Source organism: Pseudochaenichthys georgianus, chromosome 9 (genome assembly GCF_902827115.2).
Source record: "Pseudochaenichthys georgianus chromosome 9, fPseGeo1.2, whole genome shotgun sequence".
In the NCBI taxonomy this organism is placed as follows: domain Eukaryota; kingdom Metazoa; phylum Chordata; class Actinopteri; order Perciformes; family Channichthyidae; genus Pseudochaenichthys; species Pseudochaenichthys georgianus.
In genome coordinates this window covers 604,433-618,407 of record NC_047511.1, presented here as the reverse complement: position 1 = coordinate 618,407, position 13,975 = coordinate 604,433, and the positions used below count along the sequence as shown (strand labels likewise).

The following is a 13,975-nucleotide window of genomic DNA, read 5'->3' as shown; positions in this document are numbered from 1 at the left end:
CATAACGTTCCTCCACATGTTGAGGTTCCAGTGCTCTGAACATAATGTTCCTCCACATGTTGAGGTTCCAGTGCTCTGAACATAATGTTCCTCCACATGTTGAGGTTCCAGTGCTCTGAACATAATGTTCCTCCACATGTTGAGGTTCCAGTGCTCTGAACATAATGTTCCTCCACATGTATGAGGTTCCAGTGCTCTGAACATAATGTTCCTCCACATGTTGAGGTTCCAGTGCTCTGAACATAATGTTCCTCCACATGTTGAGGTTCCAGTGCTCTGAACATAATGTTCCTCCACATGTTGAGGTTCCAGTGCTCTGAACATAAGTTCCTCCACATGTTGAGGTTCCAGTGCTCTGAACATAATGTTCCTCCACATGTTGAGGTTCCAGTGCTCTGAACATAATGTTCCTCCACATGTTGAGGTTCCAGTGCTCTGAACATAATGTTCCTCCACATGTTGAGGTTCCAGTGCTCTGAACATAATGTTCCTCCACATGTTGAGGTTCCAGTGCTCTGAACATAATGTTCCTCCACATGTTGAGGTTCCAGTGCTCTGAACATAATGTTCCTCCACATGTTGAGGTTCCAGTGCTCTGAACATAATGTTCCTCCACATGTTGAGGTTCCAGTGCTCTGAACATAATGTTCCTCCACATGTTGAGGTTCCAGTGCTCTGAACATAATGTTCCTCCACATGTTGAGGTTCCAGTGCTCTGAACATAATGTTCCTCCACATGTTGAGGTTCCAGTGCTCTGAACATAATGTTCCTCCACATGTTGAGGTTCCAGTGCTCTGAACATAATGTTCCTCCACATGTTGAGGTTCCAGTGCTCTGAACATAATGTTCCTCCACATGTTGAGGTTCCAGTGCTCTGAACATAATGTTCCTCCACATGTTGAGGTTCCAGTGCTCTGAACATAATGTTCCTCCACATGTTGAGGTTCCAGTGCTCTGAACATAACTGTTCCTCCACATGTTGAGGTTCCAGTGCTCTGAACATAATGTTCCTCCACATGTTGAGGTTCCAGTGCTCTGAACATAATGTTCCTCCACATGTTGAGGTTCCAGTGCTCTGAACATAACGTTCCTCCACATGTTGAGGTTCCAGTGCTCTGAACATAATGTTCCTCCACATGTTGAGGTTCCAGTGCTCTGAACATAATGTTCCTCCTCATGTTGAGGTTCCAGTGCTCTGAACATAACGTTCCTCCACATGTTGAGGTTCCAGTGCTCTGAACATAATGTTCCTCCACATGTTGAGGTTCCAGTGCTCTGAACATAATGTTCCTCCTCATGTTGAGGTTCCAGTGCTCTGAACATAACGTTCCTCCACATGTTGAGGTTCCAGTGCTCTGAACATAATGTTCCTCCACATGTTGAGGTTCCAGTGCTCTGAACATAATGTTCCTCCTCATGTTGAGGTTCCAGTGCTCTGAACATAACGTTCCTCCACATGTTGAGGTTCCAGTGCTCTGAACATAATGTTCCTCCACATGTTGAGGTTCCAGTGCTCTGAACATAATGTTCCTCCTCATGTTGAGGTTCCAGTGCTCTGAACATAACGTTCCTCCACATGTTGAGGTTCCAGTGCTCTGAACATAATGTTCCTCCACATGTTGAGGTTCCAGTGCTCTGAACATAATGTTCCTCCACATGTTGAGGTTCCAGTGCTCTGAAACATAACGTTCCTCCACATGTTGAGGTTCCAGTGCTCTGAACATAATGTTCCTCCACATGTTGAGGTTCCAGTGCTCTGAACATAATGTTCCTCCACATGTTGAGGTTCCAGTGCTCTGAACATAATGTTCCTCCACATGTTGAGGTTCCAGTGCTCTGAACATAATGTTCCTCCACATGTTGAGGTTCCAGTGCTCTGAACATAATGTTCCTCCACATGTTGAGGTTCCAGTGCTCTGAACATAACGTTCCTCCACATGTTGAGGTTCCAGTGCTCTGAACATAATTTTCCTCCACATGTTGAGGTTCCAGTGCTCTGAACATAACGTTCCTCCACATGTTGAGGTTCCAGTGCTCTGAACATAATGTTCCTCCACATGTTGAGGTTCCAGTGCTCTGAACATAATGTTCCTCCTCATGTTGAGGTTCCAGTGCTCTGAACATAATGTTCCTCCACATGTTGAGGTTCCAGTGCTCTGAACATAATGTTCCTCCACATGTTGAGGTTCCAGTGCTCTGAACATAATGTTCCTCCTCATGTTGAGGTTCCAGTGCTCTGAACACAACGTTCCTCCACATGTTGAGGTTCCAGTGCTCTGAACATAATGTTCCTCCACATGTTGAGGTTCCAGTGCTCTGAACATAATGTTCCTCCTCATGTTGAGGTTCCAGTGCTCTGAACATAACGTTCCTCCACATGTTGAGGTTCCAGTGCTCTGAACATAATGTTCCTCCACATGTTGAGGTTCCAGTGCTCTGAACATAATGTTCCTCCTCATGTTGAGGTTCCAGTGCTCTGAACATAACGTTCCTCCACATGTTGAGGTTCCAGTGCTCTGAACATAATGTTCCTCCTCATGTTGAGGTTCCAATGCTCTGAACATAACGTTCCTCCACATGTTGAGGTTCCAATGCTCTGAACATAATGTTCCTCCACATGTTGAGGTTCCAGTGCTCTGAACATAACGTTCCTCCACATGTCGAGGTTCCAATGCTCTGAACATAATGTTCCTCCTCATGTTGAGGTTCCAGTGCTCTGAACATAATGTTCCTCCACATGTTGAGGTTCCAGTGCTGTGAACATAACGTTCCTCCACATGTCGAGGTTCCAGTGCTCTGAACATAACGTTCCTCCACATGTCGAGGTTCCAGTGCTCTGAACATAGTGTTCCTCCACATGTTGAGGTTCCAATGCTCTGAACATAAAATTCCTCCACATGTTGAGGTTCCAGTGCTCTGAACATAATGTTCCTCCACATGTTGAGGTTCCAGTGCTGTGAACATAATGTTCCTCCTCATGTTGAGGTTCCAGTGCTCTGAACATAACGTTCCTCCACATGTTGAGGTTCCAATGCTCTGAACATAACGTTCCTCCACATGTTGAGGTTCCAATGCTCTGAACATAATGTTCCTCCACATGTTGAGGTTCCAGTGCTCTGAACATAATGTTCCCCCACATGTTGAGGTTCCAGTGCTCTGAACATAATGTTCCTCCTCATGTTGAGGTTCCAGTGCTCTGAACATAATGTTCCTCCACATGTTGAGGTTCCAGTGCTCTGAACATAGCGTTCCTCCACATGTTGAGGTTCCAGTGCTCTGAACATAATGTTCCTCCACACGTTGAGGTTCCAGTGCTCTGAACATAACGTTCCTCCTCATGTTGAGTTTCCAGTGCTCTGAACATAATGTTCCTCCACATGTAGAGGTTCCAGTGCTCTGAACATAACGTTCCTCCACATGTTGAGGTTCCAGTGCTCTGAACATAATGTTCCTCCACATGTGGAGGTTCCAGTGCTCTGAACATAACGTTCCTCCACATGTTGAGGTTCCAGTGCTCTGAACATAACGTTCCTCCACATGTTGAGGTTCCAGTGCTCTGAACATAGTGTTCCTCCACATGTTGAGGTTCCAATGCTCTGAACATAATGTTCCTCCACATGTTGGGGTTCCAGTGCTCTGAACATAATGTTCCTCCTCATGTTGAGGTTCCAATGCTCTGAACATAGTGTTCCTCCACATGTTGAGGTTCCAATGCTCTGAACATAATGTTCCTCCACATGTTGGGGTTCCAGTGCTCAGAACATAATGTTCCTCCACATGTTGAGGTTCCAGTGCTCTGAACATAATGTTCCTCCACATGTTGAGGTTCCAGTGCTCTGAACATAGTGTTCCTCCACATGTTGAGGTTCCAGTGCTCTGAACATAACGTTCCTCCACATGTTGAGGTTCCAGTGCTCTGAACATAATGTTCCTCCACATGTTGAGGTTCCAGTGCTGTGAACATAATGTTCCTCCACATGTTGAGGTGGTAGTGCTCTGAACATAATGTTCCTCCACATGTTGAGGTTCCAGTGCTGTGAACATAATGTTCCTCCTCATGTAGAGGTTCCAGTGCTCTGAACATAATGTTCCTCCACATGTTGAGGTTCCAGTGCTCTGAACATAATGTTCCTCCACATGTTGAGGTTCCAGTGCTGTGAACATAATGTTCCTCCACATGTTGAGGTTCCAGTGCTCTGAACATAATGTTCCTCCACATGTGGAGGTTCCAGTGCTCTGAACATAACGTTCCTCCACATGTTGAGGTTCCAGTGCTCTGAACATAACGTTCCTCCACATGTTGAGGTTCCAGTGCTCTGAACATAGTGTTCCTCCACATGTTGAGGTTCCAATGCTCTGAACATAATGTTCCTCCACATGTTGGGGTTCCAGTGCTCTGAACATAATGTTCCTCCACATGTTGAGGTTCCAGTGCTCTGAACATAATGTTCCTCCACATGTTGGGCTTCCAGTGCTCTGAACATAATGTTCCTCCACATGTAGAGGTTCCAGTGCTCTGAACATAATGTTCCTCCTCATGTTGAGGTTCCAGTGCTCTGAACATAATGTTCCTCCTCATGTTGAGGTTCCAGTGCTCTGAACATAATGTTCCTCCTCATGTTGAGGTTCCAGTGCTCTGAACATAATGTTCCTCCTCATGTTGAGGTTCCAGTGCTCTGAACATAATGTTCCTCCACATGTTGGGGTTCCAGTGCTCTGAACATAATGTTCCTCTACATGTTGAGGTTCCAGTGCTCTGAACATAATGTTCCTCCACATGTTGAGGTTCCAGTGCTCTGAACATAATGTTCCTCCACATGTAGAGGTTCCAGTGCAAGTGGGCCTGACGGTCAAGGGCACTCATGGCAGGCTCCTGGCAGCTGCTGTTTGGAGGAGATTTGTCACATTTTGAGATTTGTCACATTTTTCATGGGCGGACCCCACAAACCTAGCTCTGCTGCTCATCCCACAAATACTTGTTCCTCACAAATGTGATACCATTGGAAAGGTAAGAAAACAGGCTTTCCAATGGTATAGGATGTATTGCCAAGAAGCATTGTTTTAACTTAGAAATAATCTACCAAACACACATTTCCTTTCTTTTTGTGTTAAGTTTATTTCGTATACGAAAAATTCGACATCGGGGGCAGATATACAAAGTCATAATAATAATAAAAAATTACATAAAATTAAAATACAGTTTCATATTTCCGATGAAATATTTGTCAAGCAAACAATTATTTTTATTCACAATACTTTTAATATAGTACTATTTTAACCCTTGTTAAAAATATTTAAAAATGTGGTTTGGAGTTAGCCCATTTGTTTTTCTAAATATGAAATGAAATTCCCAAAAAATAAAATTAACTGTACATATAAAACGTCCTCTGCATCCATACTATCACCTCTGAAGTTTGTAAAAACGTCTCTCATGGAGTTGTACTGTTTGTCAGCTGCTCCCCTCTTTTATACCTTCCGGCTTCCAGTGTTATCATGTCTCCTTATCTGTTCGTCCTCCCTATGGCAAAGGATATTCTTCTCTTACATTTTTGGTTAATACCTGAAGTGACCTACTGTAACTCCAGCTTCTATGAGTATTGGCTTCGCCCTCTAAGGCTATCGCTATTGGGTAATCCCCCTGCGCACCCGCGCAGCACTGAAACACTTGTAGTCCACGCCCACCCGCAAGGTGGGCCCCACCCACGGGCCTCCTTCCGGTATAAATGGAAAGGAGGCCCGACAATCTGCTCCCACACAAAACAACTTTTCTTCAGCTATTTGTGGAGCCAGTGGGGCCCAGCGCTTAGAGGGCTGCACCATTTACTCATAGAAGCTGGGTTACAGTTAGGTAACCTCAGTTCTATTTCATATGGCTTCGCCCTCTAAGGCTATCGCTATTGGGTTAAGGGCGAAGCAAGATGTAGTCTGCGCCCCACTGGGTCCGCCCGGCACTAGAAGCACAGACACACCTGCTCAGATAATAACCCATGCCTATTGCGCCAGGCGCATCACCGTCCCTGGAATATAGCATGAATATTCTCCATGAGGGGACGAAGGCTGGGAACAATACATACCCGCCGCTGTGAGAAGTAGAGACGAAGGTCATACTTTGTCCAGCGACAAAAGAGGGGGAACAGCAGCTCCCTGCGTGCAGACAGGCAGGAGAGCGCCCAGCTGGATCCCTGACGTCACTCACTCTGACAAGACCCTCGTACAGGGTGTGTCAGAGAGGAAAGGGAGACATCCCTCAAATACAATTGAATAAATGAACAGGGGGAAGACCAACATGCAGCAGTGCAAATATCTTCCACTGACATTCCTCCGTGCAAAGCCGTGGAGGAGGAATTCCTCTGGTGTAGTGCGCACTGATGTTCTCCGGGGGCTCCACCCCAGAGGAGAGGATGCCTGCGACACCGCCTCACACAGCCAGTGTGACAGCCGTTGTGCAGACAGAGGCTGCCCGATCAAGCGCTCTCTATAGTGCACAAACAGGCGCTGAGAACGGCGCCAGGCAGCCGTGCGTGCTACATAGCAGGACAGCGCGCGCACAGGACAGAGGAGATGAGACGTGGCTTCTTCCTCCGACCTGTGAGGAGGGGGGAATAAGCCAGCCAGGGTGATCACGCTTGACTCGAAAAGAGTTGTGATGACCTTAGGCATGAAGCCGGGTTAGGCCGTAAAACAGCTGAACTGCCATCTCCTTGGATCCGGAGACCTGACGGAGCCACAGAGAGAGCAGACAAATCACTCACCCTTTTCTCTGATGGAGCCAAAAGCATTACTACTTTGGCTGAAAACAGTTTAAGGGGAACCTGATCAGGTTCAAATGGGGCTTTGCTTAGTGCGCGTAACACCAAAGCCAAATCCCACTGAGGCGCCAGTGCGCGTGACACAGGTCTGAGTCTCCGTACTCCTCGCATAACGGCTGCTGCGTTCTGCGAGCCCCTCTGTTAATTTCGCCGGGAATATACATTGCTCTGATGGAGAGCAACGTGTGTGCGCGCCCAGAACAGCAGCCGCCTGGCTGCGTTCAGAAGCTGCGCAGATCATACTCCTCCCTGGCGATTGAGGTAGGCTGCTTCCATAGCCGTGGCCTGTTGTCTGTGCGAATCAACACACGTCTGATTGTACAGCAACGGGGCGAAGTGCTGGAATACTTCCCAACCGGAGAACAGCTCCAGCACATTACCTGACGCACTGGGTCGATGCACGGGTGAATGAACCACCTCTGGAGACTCCTCCTGCGGGGGAGACCCAGGGGGATCAACACGTGACCAGCTGACGTCATGCTGAGCAGCTGTATCACATTACATTGCATTTAGCTGACGCTTTTATCCAAAGCGACTTACAATAAGTACATTCGACCAGGAAGACACAACCTTGAAGAAAACAGAATCATAAAGTACATCAGGTTTCATAGAGCCAAGTATTTCAAGTGCTACTCAACTGGCTATAGATAAGCCAGTCCTTTATTAGTATATAAGTGCTCTGTTAGCAGTTCTTTGTAAGTAATTCTATCGCTCGAGGTGGAGTCGAAAGAGATGAGTTTGAATCCACTGAGAGATGTCAGCTAAACAAGTCAGCTAAACAAGCAGAGATGCGTGCGACGACCTGGGTCTCTGAGCGGGGAAAGGACAGAATTAATTGGGTGTCGTCAGCGTAGCAGTGGTATGAAAAACCATGCCGGCTAATGACAGATCCGAGCGAGTTTGTGTACAGGGAGAAGAGGAGGGGACCAAGAACAGAGCCCTGAGGGACCCCTGTAGTTAATTGACAAGGGTCGGACTCGGACCCTCTCCAAGTAACCCTGTAGGTACGGTCTTTGAGGTATGAGGTGATGAGGGAAATTGCAGAGCCTGAAACTCCAAGTTTCAGCCCTCACGGAGAGGGCTGTCACTACGCTGCGGGATGTGACACGCCGGTGCTTCAGGTTTTGCCGGAGGAGAGCTGTCAGTTCCTCCACTCGCTGCCGCGAGAGCCACGCGCTCTGCTGGCTGAGTTTAATTCCACTCCAGATAAACGTTTGTCTGAGAGGGAAGAGGACAGCTCTTCTTCCAATTCATTATGAAACCCAGGCTTTGACAGATGCGATACGAGATGTACCGTCTGTAAAGCGACTTCCTCCCTGGAGCGAGCCAGCAAATAGCAGGTCGTCCAGAGGAAAACACACTCTCATCCCTCCTCTGTGTGGTGGCTCCAGCCTTATACACACCAGAGTTCCCGTTAGCTGGTAATTACCGGACTATGACCGGTAAAATATGCTGAAGACCGGCAAAAATAAATCTCTCCGGTAAAAATAATTTCCCTTTAGCGCAATACCGCATAAGTTGCGCAATTTGCGCCACTTATGTGACAGACAAGTCTAATCTGACGGGAGAGAGAGATCAGCTGCTGCTGACGAGTCGACACGCAGCTCTGCATGATCACATGCAGCGGTCTTCATGGACTCCACCATAGCGTGGAACTGGGGTCCGATTGGAGCGTCCAGTAGCACTTTTTGCCGTCTCCGTAACAGACGCCTGCTGCAGCCAGAGGTGGCGCTGGATCTGTGATCTGGATGTTATTCGCCGCCTGAAAGGCACACTGGTGCACCCGGTCGGCCTGGCGGGCGACATACTGGTCTCTGGGGGAGCTCAACGTAGGGCGCCGTCCGGCGATTATGTTGGCCTGTCTTACCCCAAAAAACGCCGTCAGGCTCGGCTCCAGAGAAGGGGTGGCTGGGAAACCAGCATTTGTGAACCCCTCCACCTTGGTGAGGGGAACAAATGTGGCCACCGGAGCCTTCAGGGTCCTCGGGTTCGCCGCCACCCCATCCTGGAACCTCCTGATGGCCAGGAAGCGTGGCCATATCGACCGTCTGCACCCGGGAAAAAACTCTGGTCATGTCCTCCGGAGCACACCTCTCCTGAGCTAGGGGAACGGGGAGATCTCTGCAGGCCGCCGCCTTGCGTATGATCTCCGGCAGTTCCCCTAGGATGCCACCTATCAAAAGTAGTGTATTGCGTACTTTTATTTGATTAGTACTGTGAAATGAACAAAAGTGCAATAACATTTGGTTTGCAAACACTTCAAACAAATAAGGTGCTTTTTAACAGCAGTATTCCCTTTACACAGTAGAAGTTAAAATATTTCTTGTAAATCTCCACTTCAACATTAACTAGAAAATGCATTTCCTGCTGAAAATGCGTGTGAATGCTGTATGCTGCAAAAATGTGTTTCTGAACTTGGCTGAAAATGCAGAAAAATCTGAATATTTTAATAGTTGAATGGTCTCTGTAGCTGCTTTTAGCTACAGAAACCAAGTAAGTGTGTTCCTGAACTTAGCGGGAAAATACAGAAAAGTGAAAAGATTGTAATCAAAATTGTTACAGCTAAAATGCATTGCACTGACATGGTGAATGATATGCTGGAGTAGGAATACTAGTAATTAAGCTTAATATTTAAAAGAAAAGTTAAAAAAGATATAAACAACCTGTATAGCCTCAATATCCTGAAATAGCTGAATAATGTAATAGTTGGTTTCTGTAGCTGAAAGTAGGCTGAGTAGTACTAGTAGTAGTAGTAGTTGTTGTTGTTGTTGTTGTTGTTGTTGTTGTTGTTGTTGTATAGTTGTGATAATAACTGCAGTGTTGGCCTTTTGGATGTAACTGGGGAGGGAGTTCTGGGGGGGGTAACAATCAGGTTACATTGCACTTGTGTGCGTGTGTCAGAATCTTCAGCAGTATGTGATATCTCAGATACCCTGTGATGTCATGAGGCCTGTCTCTCTGCAGGGGCTGCTCTCAGGTGGGGATCCTGCGGGCTCTGAATGAGGCGGGGATCCCTGTGGACATGGTGGGGGGCACCTCCATCGGCTCCTTAATGGGAGCGCTGTACGCTGAGGAGAAGAGCAACAGCCGCATGAGGGTCCGGGCTCGGGAGTGGGCCATGGTGTGTGGACGAAGATACAAATGCACTTTTAATTAAATGGAAAAGCCGAATGTTACTTAGATTTAGATTTTTGTTATAAAAAAAATGTATTTTCATCCAGAGCTTGGTCTATTTATTATGACCCCAGCTCTGATATTTACGAAGTATTCTTGACACTAGTTTAACATTTGTTATTACTATTTTTAAGACATCATTCTTTCAGAGGAAAGCTGAGTCTAATAGTTTACACTTTTTTATTCACTTCCCTTAATAACTTCCTCTGTTTCTCAGGATATGAACTCCTTCTTTAAGAAGATTTGGGATCTGACATACCCTGTTACATCCATGTTTTCTGGAGCGTCCTTTAACTCCAGCATCAGCTCCGTCTTCAAGGGCAAACAGATAGAGGTACGGTGATGGTTTTCTTTTAAAGTATTTAAAATGACGTAAGCAGTCGGGCAAATAGGATATTATAGACTAAGCCAAATTTAAGAGATCATTGGTATTGTTCCAAATCCCTTGAACTACTTTTACCGGCCCTGCTATGAGGATTATTTCGTTTTTTATTTAACATTATGCATATGGTTTAATTGTGACAAAGCAACATTAATAACTCATGAGAGCAGATACTTTATGACATATAATTGTGTCTGCTTTACCACCTTTCCTCTGCCAGGACCTGTGGCTGCCCTACTTCAACATCACCACTGACATCACAGCGTCCTGCATGAGGGCGCACACTGACGGTCTGAGCGCCTTCTGGCTCTTTTTCATCTAAATCTTCTGATACATTGATTTAAAAAACCAGCTTCTTAATTTAGAAAATTGCAAAGTTAGGGGTGAAATGTTATGAAGTATATTTACTTTACCTGAGTATTTTAATGTTACACTACTTCTACTGCAGTACATTTTGAAGCCAATGTTGCACTTTTTACTTCACTAAATATATTTGATGGACTTAGTTGCTAGTTACTTTACAGATTTAGATTATCAGCTAATACAAAATATAAATAAACTAATAAACAAACATTGACATTTAATTATAGGTTAAGATATCAAGCAGCAAATTACAAAAAAACTATAGTAGCTCCACATTTCATAACAATAATAATCAAGTAATGTATTAACATGTGATTCTGAAGTGGACAATTACCCTTAATAAGTACTTTTACTTTTGGTACTTTAGCATATGTTGATGCCAATATTTTTGTAATTTACTAAAGTAAGATGTAGAATGCAGGATCTAAGCTTGTAACCATAACCCTTTCAAATTACCACTTTTAGAAGAACAAGCAAGAACTCTGAGTAGTTCTTCCACCACTGTACCAAATGTGAATATATTTCATTTATGGAATCCCCCCTAAAAACATGTTTTACTCCACTTAAAGGGTGGAAAAACAGGTCTAGCAAAACAGAGTAATAATGAAAAAAAACATCCCTATGTTGCTTTATTTCTTGGATATCTGATGTACAGTATGTTTTAAAACTGCTTACAGTCAGCTATCTATTTCTACTAATGTATTTTTTTCTATTATTCAACATGTTGATGTCCTGTCTCTGTCTTCAGGTTCTCTGTGGCGATATGTCCGGGCTAGTATGTCCCTGTCTGGTTACCTGCCGCCGCTCTGTGACCCCAAAGATGGACACTTACTCATGGACGGAGGATATATCAACAACCTGCCTGGTGAGGGACATTGGGAGGGGGGGGGTTTCACTGCTTGTATTGCTTCACATAAGTGGGAAAGGATGTATTCAATGTATAGCAAGGTATTGGAACATCTACTTTTTAAAGGAATTCAACTTTGTTAGAAATATAGTACACCATTATAGACTCGGCAGTATAGATCTGTTTTGGGGGGACTTATTCCTATAACTCAGTGGTTCTCAAACTTTTTCTGTCAGGCCCCCCCTTTGGAGAAAAAAAAAAGTCGGGCCCCCCCCAACAGAAATAGTCACATTTATTAAAATACATCAATATGAACGTGAGCATTCCTTTCAAAAAAATTTAAAAATCACTTTGCTAGAACAGTGATAATAGAACAATGCTCCATAATTATGTGTGGTAAAAAAAAAATACATAATACAATTGTGCAATCCCTTTGCTAGAACAATAAGTTATAATACTTTGCCACTTTGCAATCTGTGCAAAAAAAATGAAAAGAAAGAAAATGCTGATATTTGGCAAAGTGTGTCTTCTTATCACAGCATTAGTGGCTGCAATGAGCCTGTTTTACACTGCACATTTAAAATGGGGTTGCAGGCTCAGTGGCGGCGCCAGAGATTTTCTTTTGGGGGTGCACTAAATGTTTGAGCACCCTCTCAACACACTCTCACTCCCTAAGCGTCCAATAGCGACGTTTGGTCAGTGTCCGTGGCGTCCAATTGTGACGCTCCTAGGCTCCTTCAGCGTCATAAAGGGACGCAAATAGCTTTTAACTGATTGCAATGTATTCCCATCTGCGTCGGGATTTGACGCTCATGGAAGCACGGCATTCGTTTGTGTCGGCTGCCCTTAAAGGTAATGTGAGCGTCCATTCCCAGGAGTAAAGGATGGCAGAAGACACTACACTACCCAGAATCCCCAGCTATCGTTTGGACTACACCATGTGCTCTGTTTGACAAACCCCGTGATAGTCCTCAAGCTCTGTGATTGGAGAGTGTGCTCCGAGGGTTAAGCCGATTCTCGAACAGCACTTGAAATGGGATGGAACCACGGCAGACTGTCCAAAACTGGATTTGAACGGGTCCACCGCGTCCCCCCTCCCCCACCCCGTCCCCAGAACTACACATGCTGGCTATTCTGTTTCGCAACATGTTCTCTATGGCATGTCTCTACTGGGAGTTGTAGTTTTAAAAGACGTTTTCGTATTTCCCATACTAAGAAGTTGCCAGTATTAAACTGTGTACATCCCTGGAGGTTTAGGGGACAGGAAACACTCACATTTAAAACATATAATTAATAAATGGGTGAAAATTGCTTGTGCCCATTATGGGCAGTATTAATATATATACCCACATGCCAGCTAAGGTCAGAAGATAGAGCTTTATTTAACAGCTGGTCTTATGTTTGTGACCCCTGTGATAACATTACATTACATTAATTGATAAGCCTGAAACATGCACTTGTCAAGGTTCAGAGGCACATTTTGCAAATATGGCAGTATAGCCATCGATCAGCTTAAGATAAGATATACTTTATTGATCCCAAGTTGGAACATTTGCGTTACATCAGCATGTGTAACAGTTAAATATGCAGTTGTGTTTATTTGAAAATCATTTAGTATAATCACACAAATTCTGTGTTTTATATTCAACAATTCTGTGTTCTTTATTTATTGATTGTTCAATACCTGACAAGGCCGGAGATGAAATATCTACGTACATCTTATAAGAGTATAATACATTATGTATAATATCAGTTAAAATAAGTGCTTCAACATAGTTAACATTGCTGGAGGTATGCACAAATATTGATAGATGTCTTGTAATGCACTGTTGAGGAACCTGCAACCCAAGTTTTTCATTCAGTGCAGAACTTCACCACAGTTGTGTAGGCCTATATGATATGTCAATAAACCTTAGAAAATCTTGAAATCTTGAAAGGGATGTGTAAAATAGTCATTACATACAGTCTTTAATTAACTATTAGTAGAGAATAACGAGTAATGAATATACTTTATAGGGATCGTATTAATATCTAATAATAAAAATAATTACATTCAATAACATGCTTTAACCACCAGGTGTCCCTTTATATCAGCTGTGCACCTTTATGGTGTAAATACAGCCTATCTACCAATTGGATCAAATATAAAAGTGAGCCGAATTAGTGTTGATACTGCAAGGAGACGTATTGTGTGAAAAGAAATGTAAGATGTTGTTTAATGGCTGATATGATCCACGTCACGTTTTCAGTTCCTCATGTTTGTCTTCTCATCAGGGCTCTATAAATACAGAACTACAGCAGATATGTAATATGTAATGCAGCCGAACCGTGTATTACAATGCCGTTATGTGATGACTTTCAAAGAGAAAAGCAAGCACACTCTGAATAAAGTATTATTT

General features: G+C 44.3%; 1 protein-coding gene across 2 annotated transcripts in view; it reads left to right on the top strand.

Annotated features, from left to right (window-relative positions):
• Window positions 1-13,975, top strand: part of pnpla7b (patatin-like phospholipase domain containing 7b) — a 94,710-nt gene that overhangs the window by 71,102 nt on the left and 9,633 nt on the right. For both annotated transcript variants that reach the window (XM_034090721.2, XM_034090722.2), the window contains exons 26-29: window positions 9,775-9,931; window positions 10,202-10,318; window positions 10,587-10,656; window positions 11,478-11,594. In XM_034090721.2, the coding sequence (XP_033946612.1) occupies window positions 9,775-9,931; window positions 10,202-10,318; window positions 10,587-10,656; window positions 11,478-11,594 (461 nt within the window). The remainder of the gene's footprint in view (window positions 1-9,774; window positions 9,932-10,201; window positions 10,319-10,586; window positions 10,657-11,477; window positions 11,595-13,975) is intronic.